This window comes from Pecten maximus, chromosome 11 (assembly GCF_902652985.1).
Source record: "Pecten maximus chromosome 11, xPecMax1.1, whole genome shotgun sequence".
Taxonomy (NCBI): Eukaryota; Metazoa; Mollusca; class Bivalvia; order Pectinida; family Pectinidae; genus Pecten; species Pecten maximus.
This window is the reverse complement of record NC_047025.1, coordinates 28,746,401-28,757,773: the sequence shown is the minus strand read 5'-3', so window position 1 is coordinate 28,757,773 and position 11,373 is coordinate 28,746,401. Positions and strand designations below refer to the sequence as shown.

General features: G+C 32.8%; 1 protein-coding gene across 1 annotated transcript in view; it reads right to left on the bottom strand.

Moving 5' to 3' along the window:
- The window catches only part of LOC117338537 (importin-4-like), a 27,212-nt gene that overhangs the window by 6,344 nt on the left and 9,495 nt on the right, over positions 1-11,373 (bottom strand). The window contains exons 8-22 of the mRNA XM_033899895.1: positions 10,604-10,669; positions 9,819-9,920; positions 9,043-9,126; positions 8,134-8,277; positions 6,950-7,003; positions 6,517-6,626; positions 5,746-5,854; positions 5,164-5,302; positions 4,103-4,216; positions 3,353-3,469; positions 2,722-2,845; positions 2,383-2,494; positions 1,148-1,263; positions 838-915; positions 51-92 (exon numbers count right to left, since the gene is read on the bottom strand). Of these exons, the coding sequence (XP_033755786.1) occupies positions 51-92; positions 838-915; positions 1,148-1,263; positions 2,383-2,494; positions 2,722-2,845; positions 3,353-3,469; positions 4,103-4,216; positions 5,164-5,302; positions 5,746-5,854; positions 6,517-6,626; positions 6,950-7,003; positions 8,134-8,277; positions 9,043-9,126; positions 9,819-9,920; positions 10,604-10,669 (1,511 nt within the window). The remainder of the gene's footprint in view (positions 1-50; positions 93-837; positions 916-1,147; positions 1,264-2,382; positions 2,495-2,721; positions 2,846-3,352; positions 3,470-4,102; positions 4,217-5,163; positions 5,303-5,745; positions 5,855-6,516; positions 6,627-6,949; positions 7,004-8,133; positions 8,278-9,042; positions 9,127-9,818; positions 9,921-10,603; positions 10,670-11,373) is intronic.

The following is an 11,373-nucleotide window of genomic DNA, read 5'->3' as shown; positions in this document are numbered from 1 at the left end:
AGTTGTTGCCTGTGACACAGTACACATCTGTCGGCAGGATATCATTCTACCATATTCTTGAACTCTTCTCTAGGTATGGAAAGAATATTGACCTGCAATGTGAATTTTCATGATATCTTTAACTGTTCAAAAGTTATGCCCCTGGTAATACTGTATTTAGAGCATTAGCAAGGAATTAGAACCAGTCCTAATAACAAGAGACCCATGGGCCTTTACGGTCACTTGAGTTTTGAAATATTTCTGTAAATTTGACCCTTTTTGACCCCAGCCCATCAGCCCCAGGGGGCCAATAATTGTATACCAGCAAACTACCTACCAATACTGCTAATTCCAATAGAAATGACACAAATTATAGTCAAAAATGTGATTTCCCTATTTAATCTACAGTAAAGGGTATCTCCTCCAAAGGGGCAAACATGAGACTCCAGGGCCATGCAATTAAAAATTTTGGTAAAGCACCATTCTACCTGTAAAGAGTATTTGATTCTATCATATCTGGAAAACTTCGTCTCAGGTGACCTAACAATCAGTCCCAGTAATTTGTCACAATGACCCAATGACAGAGCACTACACTTCCTTTGTGGTGATAAAGATCTAATACAGCAACATTCATTAAGATATCTTCAATGCCGTTAAAGTAACTGTCATGTATAGTAAAGGATCAGAGGGAATCTATAAACAAAATTTAAAAATACCTTTAATAACTCAAGTAGTGATGACAAGAATTGTTGAGGAACAAACTTTAGACAAAAGATTTAACACAATGAAATATATGGTAGAATTTCAATAATATTACATTCATTAATAAACTGTCTGTTACACAAAACGTAGACATACCCTGAATTGGCAGCCAGCTCTCCTAGAGCACAGCAGGTGTCTTCTTTCTCATCAACAAAGGCATTCTCTACACTGATCCTGTCAACAAAGAGTATTGAAGATATTGCAATAGAAACATACAGAAAGTCAAAAATATGTTATTTAATATGCATCCACAGTGAAATTAGACTTCCATTGTCATGTGTGTTTATTTCTTTCTTTTTTTTTGATGAATCAAGAAACCAGAATAAAAACTGATTGACTATGTTTCCCATTAACTGTATTAGTGTATGGACTTAGGGGTAAAGAATCAGGTGACGAGTTAGTATACCCTTCTATATGCTGCTCATCATCTTCCTCGTCGTCTTCTTGAGATATGTCCTCCTCCTCACCGAAGTCTTCCTCATTAAATAAGCTCACTTGTTCTTCCGCTGTCTTCACATGTGCCTGTAACATTTTCAGATATTCCTGAAATGTTTCTCTCTGTCTTAATTATACCAATTAGTCACTAAACAGGTCAATTACCATACTGCTACTTGTAAATACAGAAAGATCTAGTGCCATGATTTTTGGGTTATTAGTGAGGCTGGGCTGAATTTACTGCATTAACATTTCCAGAAACTAATGATTCCATGTGGTGGTACTGTAAAATAGGCCAAGCAGCTTGATTAGTTTGACAAAAGTGTATATGGTCTGTTTTGTTAAGATGTTAGTACACTTAAACCAAACTCAGTCTGACTAAGTCTCAACATTTGTGGACCGAAGAACATTTTATTTCAGTTATACTGCTTATTCTGTCAGTCTTCATAACAACTTAATAGCTGCTATAAAATATATCTGACCTATACATGGTAAACACATGTCCTAAAAACTCACTAAAAACACAGCTGATTTTCATTAACAATGACCACATTCAGACTTATTTCTAGGAAAAGTTTATTTTCAAATGAGGCATATTTTCAAGTGACTTTTGCTCATAAGAAACTACAGGCTTATTTACAAGATAGGTTTATGTTGAGGTTGGCATGTCTTTATGAAGTTATTATGGGAAACAATTCACTATAGTTTATTTTGTTTAATATGATGAAATATGATAAATCCAGAACTCCTTCAATCCTTGAAGTATCACTTATCTACATACAGGATGTTGAACATTTTATTTTCTATTTTCAGGAAAGGCTTGTTATTTTTAAACAAGGTGTATTTTACTTTTGCTTGTAAGAAACTACAGGCTTATTTTCAAGAGAGGCTTATTTCAGTTTGCCAGTGGACCAAAAAGGACCCCCTAAGGACCTAGGTGGAAAACCACAACCTTTATGTACTGCTTTCATGTCCCTTCAAGGGAGGGGTCCCAGCCTGTAGACCAGACGAATAAAGGCCCCTTTTCCCAAGACTTCATCCGTAAAATAGATGTTGAACCCAAAGGAACCACACAAGAGCTTGAAATGTTGTCATGTAAACATGACTTGTATTTGTTTATATAATTACACAAAATTAAAATACATAGATAAAGTGTACAAGAATATGTGATTATCAAGTAAAATGTAAAGCAACATTAGAACTTACCTTTACGCCTTCTGTAGACTTCAGAGAGCCAAGCATATGTGTAATGAGATTTTCTAGGTAAGGCCCAATATCACCTTTCATGATGGAGGACAGTGATGCAAACAGCCCATACCTGTCAACAGTAGTGAAAATAATTACAAATCAAATTATGAATTTTCAAAAAAACTTGATCTATCATTAAGCTTATTCCTTTAAATGAATGTGTTGATATGTGTTTTACTGAAACATAAATGTAACTTCTTAAATTAATTTTGATATGTATTTGCTTGACTTATAACAGAAAAGGTGTAGTGTTATATGCTTCAGCCATGTCATGGCTAGGAGATAAAAACTACTAACACACATCTGCGAAGGTCAGGATCATCGACTGTGTGTAGGAGATTCAAGCCAAGCTGTGCACACTCCTTAGTCAATGGAAGAAAGGTCTCCAGTCCTACTCCCCGAGCCAACACTCCAAGGGTGTCTATCAATGGAATCAAAAGAGTGTCAAGAATTAAAGACTTGGTAAAAAGTAGTTTTTTTTTCTTCTTAACTTCTTAACATAACAATTGAAATATGTTTCCTATAAAGTATTGACAACAAAAAATGTTTTTATTTTAAATAACAAAGACATCAAAAACAAACATCACCTGAAATATAAGTCTTACGTTAGAAACAGAAATAAGCTTTTTATCTTACCTTAACAAACAGAAATAAGCCATTAATTTTTATCTTACTTAAACAGAAATATGCCCTAAGCTTTTTATCTTACCTAACAAACAACAGAAATAAGCCCTAAAGTTTTTATCTTACTTAATAAACAACAGAAATAAGCCCTAAAGTTTTTATCTTACCTAACAAACATCAGAAATAAGCCTTAAAGTTTTTATCTTACCTTAACAAACAGAAATAAGCAATACCTATAATTTTGATTAAATACACAGAAATAAACATATAGATATTTATCTTTTACATTAACAAAGAGCCTTACCTAAAGTCTGTATCTGTAACTTTCTCATCTCCTCATCTTCTCCAGCCATGAGATAGATTTTGAATTGCTCAATGATAACAGGAAAGTAGGGCTTCATACCTTCCTTTGCTGCATTTACTGTGGATAGAGTGTGATTGTGTTATGTCAGTGAAATATATATCCATATAAATGCTTTTTTTAAAACACATTTTATTGTCATAAAAACACGGACAATTAGGATTGCCAACTAAGTAATGCCCTATAAATGCTGCAAAAATAGGACAAACTAATTTGCGGAAAAATGGACCCAAATGCAAAGCTTAACCAAAACAACAGCCTACAAATTTTTGCTAAAACCTGTGAGTTCAAAACATGTCGGAAATTTAAAATAGTTAATCTGTTAACAACTTTTACTCCATGATAAAATGATCGGTCTACAATTTTTTAAGAGAATTGTCAAAAACTGACTGATGTGATCTCTGTGCAAGATTACATGTGGACTAAAACAAAGGCATGTAGGGACTTTTTGACATTAAAGATGTATTGTACCTGACAATAAATCTGCTTCATAGCCTACATCTTTATACAGAATGCTTGTTAAAGATAAGTTCATATTTGAAACAAAGGCTTAATTTACCATGTGTTGTACCTGTCAATAAATTACCTAGTTGTACCTGTCAATAAATTAGTTAAGTTTTTATACAGAATTCTTGTTCATCATAGAAAAGTGCATGCATGTTACAAAGGCTGGAGAGATGTAGGGCTACTGACCAGTGGCTCCTAGGGCACTTATTGCCAGTTCCTTTGGTCGGTTGGTGGGCGAGGTCTGGAGGACATTGATCAGGTGCTCCATTAATGTGGCTAAGTAGGGCAGAATGTCTTTACCTATAATAACACAATGTTACCTATAACAACACAATGTTACCTATAATAACACAATGTTACCTATAACAACACAATGTTACCTATAATAATACAATGTTACCTATAACAATACAATGTTACCTATAACAACACAATGTTACCTATAACACAATGTTACCTATAACAACACAATGTTACCTATAACAACACAATGTTCCTATAACACAATGTTACCTATAACAACACAATGTTACCTATAACAACACAATGTTACCTATAACACAATGTTACCTATAACAACACAATGTTACCTATAATAACACAATGTTCCTATAACACAATGTTACCTATAACAACACAATGTTACCTATAACAACACAATGTTACCTATAACAACACCATGTTACCTATAACAACACAATGTTACCTATAACAACACAATGTTACCTATAACAACACAATGTTACCTATAATAACACAATGTTACCTATAACACAATGTTACCTATAACAACACAATGTTACCTATAACAACACAATGTTACCTATAACAACACAATGTTACCTATAATAACACAATGTTACCTATAATAACACAATGCTACCTATAACAACACAATGTTCTGATAAGTGAGACACAATGTATCTAAAATACAACTACAGGTTAAGTCATGAAATATGAATATTACAAAATCTTCCCAAGATTTTTCCTGACAAACTTAAATTACCAAAATCAGTACATTCCACTTTTTCAAAGGCAAAATTATTTACATTGATAAATCTCCTATCAGATCCATGTCCGAGGTATAAAGCAGTTAACATCAATATTACCATTTTAACTTAACAAATAACAATATTACTATTTTAACTAAACACTTAATTTTCAGTGAGTAAACAAGTTAGAAATAACATTTTATAAACTTAATCATTCTTTTTGTTGTCTTGACTTTTCATAAAGTGACAACTAACCAAGGTTTTCACAGAACATTTCTAAAGCGTAGTAGCTTTTGGTCAGACCCTTGGGATTTTTATCAGCCTCCTTTGTTGCTCGGCCAAGGTATTCAAACAGCAGGGGAAGTAACTCTGAGGCAAATTTGCTGATATCCGGCTGAAAGCAAGAGAAATGGGGAATATTTGAGAAAGAGACTTGAACAGTAATTCTGTGGCCACCTTTGTTAATAAGCAACTTTAGTTATACAGGGTCCAGGTAATACAGTGATTAGTTGATGAAGACTTCAGTATAAAGACAGGGTCAAATTTATACACTGTCCAGCCAGTTAATACCTGGTTTAGTTGATGCAGAGTTAACAGTTTAGTCAATACATGGTTTATTAAATAAAGGTTTCACTTCATACAAGGTCCAGTTTGTACTGGGTTCAGTGTATAAGGTTTTTAAATTTCTACAGTGTCAAGTCTATATAAAGGTCCAGTTTATAAAGAGCTCATATGATACAGTATCAATAACATCTGGATCTGTTTTAAAGTTAGTTTATATATGTGTCTGTACTGGGGCAAAATATTTCAACCTTTACAATATCAAAATATTCTTACCTGTAGATGTTCTGAAAATTGTCCAAGAGCAAAAAGTGCAGAATTCCTAACCTGTGGTTCTGGATCATTCAGACCTTTGACAACACACTGTAATACTGCCTGTAAGTGTCTGAAAATATCACAGGTACTCAATAATCATCTTAAAATATCACAGGTACTCAATAATCATCTTAAAATATCACAGGTACTCAATAATCATCTTAAAATATCACAGGTACTCAATAATCATCTCAAAATATTACAGGTACTTGTATTTTACCAGATATTGGCTTATTGCTGGATCACTACCAACACACATATTTTTTCTACACTTGAATCTTGGATCAGTACATCTGTAACTAAATCTACTGTACACATACTTTTTCTACACTTGAATCTTGGATCAATACATCAATCTTGGACCAACACATCAATCTTGGACCAACACATCAATCTTGGATCAACACATCAATCTTGGATCAACACATCAATCTTGGATCAACACATCAATCTTGGATCGGTACATCTGTTACTAACAATACTGTACACATACACTTTTTCTACACTTGAATCTTGGATAGATACATTTCTTATTAACTGAAATGTTTCTAACATCTTTTACCACAAACTAACCTAATGATTTCATTACATGAATGTTTATCTGAATAATTTCAAATGAAATCACAACAAGGAAATGTATTCATTATGTTTTCAGGCTAATTGGAAATTTTATCAACAGATTGGAGGTTTTTATACATAACTTTACAGCTATGGACATATGGTAAAACTAACTTATTGGTGATGTAGTCAGCACAACCTTCTGCTACTACAGCCAGAGCAAGGTACGCAGCGCGACGATGCGAAGATGTCTCACTCAAAACTGCAGGCTCTACGATCTTCATCTGGAGGGATATACAAATCATTTACCCATAACCAATACAGCTCCCTAAAAATAATCACTTTACTTATTTTCCTTTATTTTATTACTGGATAGCATACTAGATTATAACAAAATCAACTTTCAAGTATCTATAAACTTTTTTTCATTTATCTTAATATGAATTAAATAATTTGATAGTTCCAAATATAAAGGTATCAAATGAGTCTTCACTAAACATTTCAAAACCACCTTCAATATTTTCAAATTACATCACTTTCTTTTAATTATTTGTTTATTCTGTTCAAAATCTTTTAAAAAATTTTTTGAGGTTGTAACATTACTCACCAGGTTAGGAATGAATTTGTCAGGAGGAAGATGGAGAGCCATTGTATCGATCACCTGTTAAACAAGTCAATCAGGTCATCAAACATAATTGTGGTTCATAATAAAGATTTTGCTTGACAAAAATATGGTTCATAAGGAATTGGCTTGACAAAAAAAAAAGTTATTTTATATGTAGTTTTGTATGTAGTTATGCTATTATATCAGCAAACTAATTAGTATAGCACATTTGTAAATCACATATGTAGGGAAATGGCTTCAAATAAGAGCGTACTTTTGTTGCCAGATCCCTGAACTTAAATTGTTGTATATATTGACCCATATGTTGTAAATATTTTGGTTATAAAATACTGTTTAAATCAACCAAATCAACAAAAGTTCCGTGAGCGGGAGCATGATACACCGGTCACTGGAAAAGCTACCGCAGGAAAATGAAGCGTGGTTGATGGGTGATTATAAACCCCTAATATATGTTGAACATAATTGCTTCTTGTTGTAGTGAACAAAATCTAAGAAGAATTGAATAAGAAATAGAAAATATCTGTCATTTTCTACACATTACCCATATTTGGCAATAAAAGGGGCATAACTCTGGTAAAAATTATCACAAAATTTCATTACCCAAACCTGTTCGAGCTATTGTGGGATAGAATATTTGTAGCAAGTTTCATATTAATCTGTTGATAAATAAAGGTAAGAGAAAGCTAACAATGAATTGTTAATGACTGACCTTACCTGAGAAAATACTCCAGGATAAAGCAGGTCATTGTGTATGATTTTAACTGTTTTTTTCTATAATTCATTGATCTCAAGCAGATGTCTTCAAACAAGCGTGAATCATATTACTAAATAACAAACAAATACTTCGCAGAAGGAGATAGATTGTCTAGTGTGTTGTTTGTGTTTTTTGGGAAGAATCACTTCTGGCCCAATCATGAACTCAAGTGTTATTTTGATTCCCCAAAAGTTCGGAATGAATTCGTTATTGGGGAATGTCTCCGGGCATAGCAATTGGTTGCTGTGTTCCACAGCTCCTAATCAAGACATGTTTTTCTTTATTGCTAATTTTTCCCCCCAGGACTAGACATTTTGCCGCTTTTTTCTATTTCAAAGAGCTTCCACGGAGAAGTCACAAAAAATTTAATATCAAATCAACTGTCACCTCACAGATGTCTCATGACCCTTACCTGGGGGCCATAAACAGATGGCTTCTGTGCCTCTACTTCATCTACAACTTCATCATCATCTTCTTCATCATCCTCTGTTCCAGCACACATCACAGGGAAAACGACATTTAACACAGGGTCTACTAGCTTCTGTTTCAGGAAAGCCTACAAATCATTAACACATTTCTTCTGATATTGTAACTTCTGTTTCAGGAAAGCCTACAAATTATCAACACATTTCTTCTGATATTGTTACTTCTGTTTCAGGAAAGCCTACAAATTATCAACACATTTCTTCTGATATTGTAACTTCTGTTTCAGGAAAGCCTACAAATTACATGTATCACACATTCCTTCAGATATTGTAACTTCTGTTTCAGGAAAGACCAAAACTTATCAACACTTCCTTCTGTCATTGTAGCTGATTCAGAAATAAACTATTGAAATCTATACATCCACAATGATATTGTGACTTTCTTTTTCAGGTACACCAAATTATTCTCATACAAATACTTTCTACATGAGCAAATATTACTAATTATGTTATTATCTAAATACCCGTAGAGTTTCCAAATTTTGAATATTCAACATAATACATGCATAAATTCAGCTGAGGGCTATCCAGTAAAATATATATTCCATAACACTATATGCAAGGTGTTCGTGGAACTGGTTTGTAATGTTCAACAGCCTATCAACAGCTATGATCATTTAAGGATGGTGGGCATGGGTAAAAATGAGTCTTATGACCAGTATAATTATGGTATTGATGTAATTAAATCATTCCTTTCCACTCTGTTGATATTTTTCTGGAACAACCATGAGAAGAAAGAGGTTTTCTTGTCATAAGGAAACAGCAAGTGTACATGTTAGTCCATGATTCCTAGAAGAATAAATGAATTCACTAACTATCTTAGAAAAAAAAGTTACCTTCTTCTTGAGCTTGACAAATGATGCTATGAAAGACATAGCCTTGACTCGTACACTGTCGCCCAGGGCAGATGTTCCGGCAACCTGAAATATGATGATTTTTTCAAACTACAACCTCATTGTCTAAATGTGCTACTGAATATAACTAAACCAAGTCTTGAGACCTCAGTATCTAACAAGCCATCTCTGATATGCGTTAGTGATCACTTTCTTGGACTTCAATGCAGATAAAACTTCCTAAGAAAGAGTCTAAATAGGTTTGAATGTAAAATATATTGAATTTTTTGGAAGTGACATTTCAAACAAAATACACACATTGTATTTTCATTTTGAAAGGGTGTACATAGTTTGAAATAATCAAACAATTCCAAATATAGGTATTAAATGAGTCAACACTGCACATTTCAAAACCATCTTCAATATTTGTAAGTTAAGTCATTTATTACTTATTTGTTTCTTTCTCCTTTTCCCCCCAAAATCTTAGAGATGGCTGACATTTTTTATGTTGCCATATCACTATATAAACCAGGTTTGGAATATCTGATATTTTCACATTTTCAGGAATGGTTACATTTCAAACATATTTTACATACATTTGTTTTTTTTAAATTTTAACAAGATGTATGCCTTCACTAAAAGCACTTTCAAGAAAGTAAAATAGTGTAAATGTAAGTAATTTGTGTTCCTAATTCTGCTATTGGAGGAGAAACATGTTCCCACTGACTGTGCCAAGGTGGATTTTGTAAAATTGAATAACTTATTTCTCATGTACATACCTCTAGAGAGAAATCAACCACGGTTTTCATGTGAGGCACTATGATGTTCACTTCACACTCCAACATCTCGTCAAATACCTCTAACACTTCACACGCTTTCTCCTGTAAAAACACAACACCTTCAGGGTCAAAATGAACTTTGAACTTAAATATAAACTGCATGTGTCATAGATAAATTGAACTTTAATATAAACTGCATGTGTCACAGATAAATTGAACTTTAATATAAACTGCATTTGTCATAGATAAATCAAATTTTAATATAAACTGCATGTGTCATAGATAAATTGAATTTTAATATAAACTGAATGTGTCATAGATAAATTGAACTTAAATATAAACTGCATGTGTCATAGGTAAATTGAATTTTAATATAAACTGAATGTGTCATAGATAAATCAAATTTTAATATAAACTGCATGTGTCATAGATCAATTGAACTTTAATATAAAACTGCATGTGTCATAGATAAAGTCCACCAAGCTTTGAAAAGATCAGTCAGAAACTGAGTGAGAAGACACATGGACAAGAATAAAATGCAAAAAGAGAAATAACTCTTTTTTTTTGGAAATTTCTTGATTCAAATGCCGTTCAGGAAAGCAAATCTACAAATCATGATTATAAAGCATATCAACTAAGTTTAGAGATAAGTTAAATATGGGGAGAGGAGATCTTTGAGAAAAAACAAGGTTTACAATAGAAAGGCATACAGGTAAAAATACCAGGTTGTACCATATCAGAATTCCTTTTTCATTTCAATAATTATTTAACACTGTATGACTCACCTCATCTTGTGGTATAAGAATTTTTGCAAACTCCAAAATTCTTGGAATCATACCTTGAACATATTTCTGTAAAAAGAATTAAAAGCTTGTTTTAGTGTCAAATTGTTTAAGGGGCGGTAGGGGTTTCAGATATGTGCTACAAAGAAATATCACAGATAATTCCCAGATTCATAATTACACTTCAACAACGACATTTTTACATAGCTAATATTTTTTGTACTTCTTAAACTTCTGGATAAGTACATGAAGTAGACTTCTGCTCAAGTTTAGAAAAAATATCTTTTCAAGGTATTAAATATAAATGTATGGCTTAACCATATTGCATGCAATAATCCATACTTTTATTTTTAAGAATCGAGTGACTATATAATAGTCTATCATATAAACGTAAAATGACAGAAAACTGAAAATGTTAAAAAAAACAAAACAACAAAAAACCCATAGAAAACAAAATGTATGTAAATAACAACAAATGTATTAATAAAACATCTTGTTTATACTCTGTCAATACTGCATAGCTGAAAGGAAAAAAATCTTTATTGAACAACTGATCACTCAATTTTATCTTCCACCTGTCAAGCTGCAGTTAGGACAAAATATTCAAAAGTTTGGGAGGCAGGGGATGACAATTAATTGGTAGACTCGGTAGATTCTACACAAAATAAATTAGTGGATGGCAAGGGCAAACCCCAGGGTGCATATGGATTACAAGAAAGTGCTTCATTCTTCATGATCTGCAAGGAAGTACCTGTGTGGATATCAAACTTTCC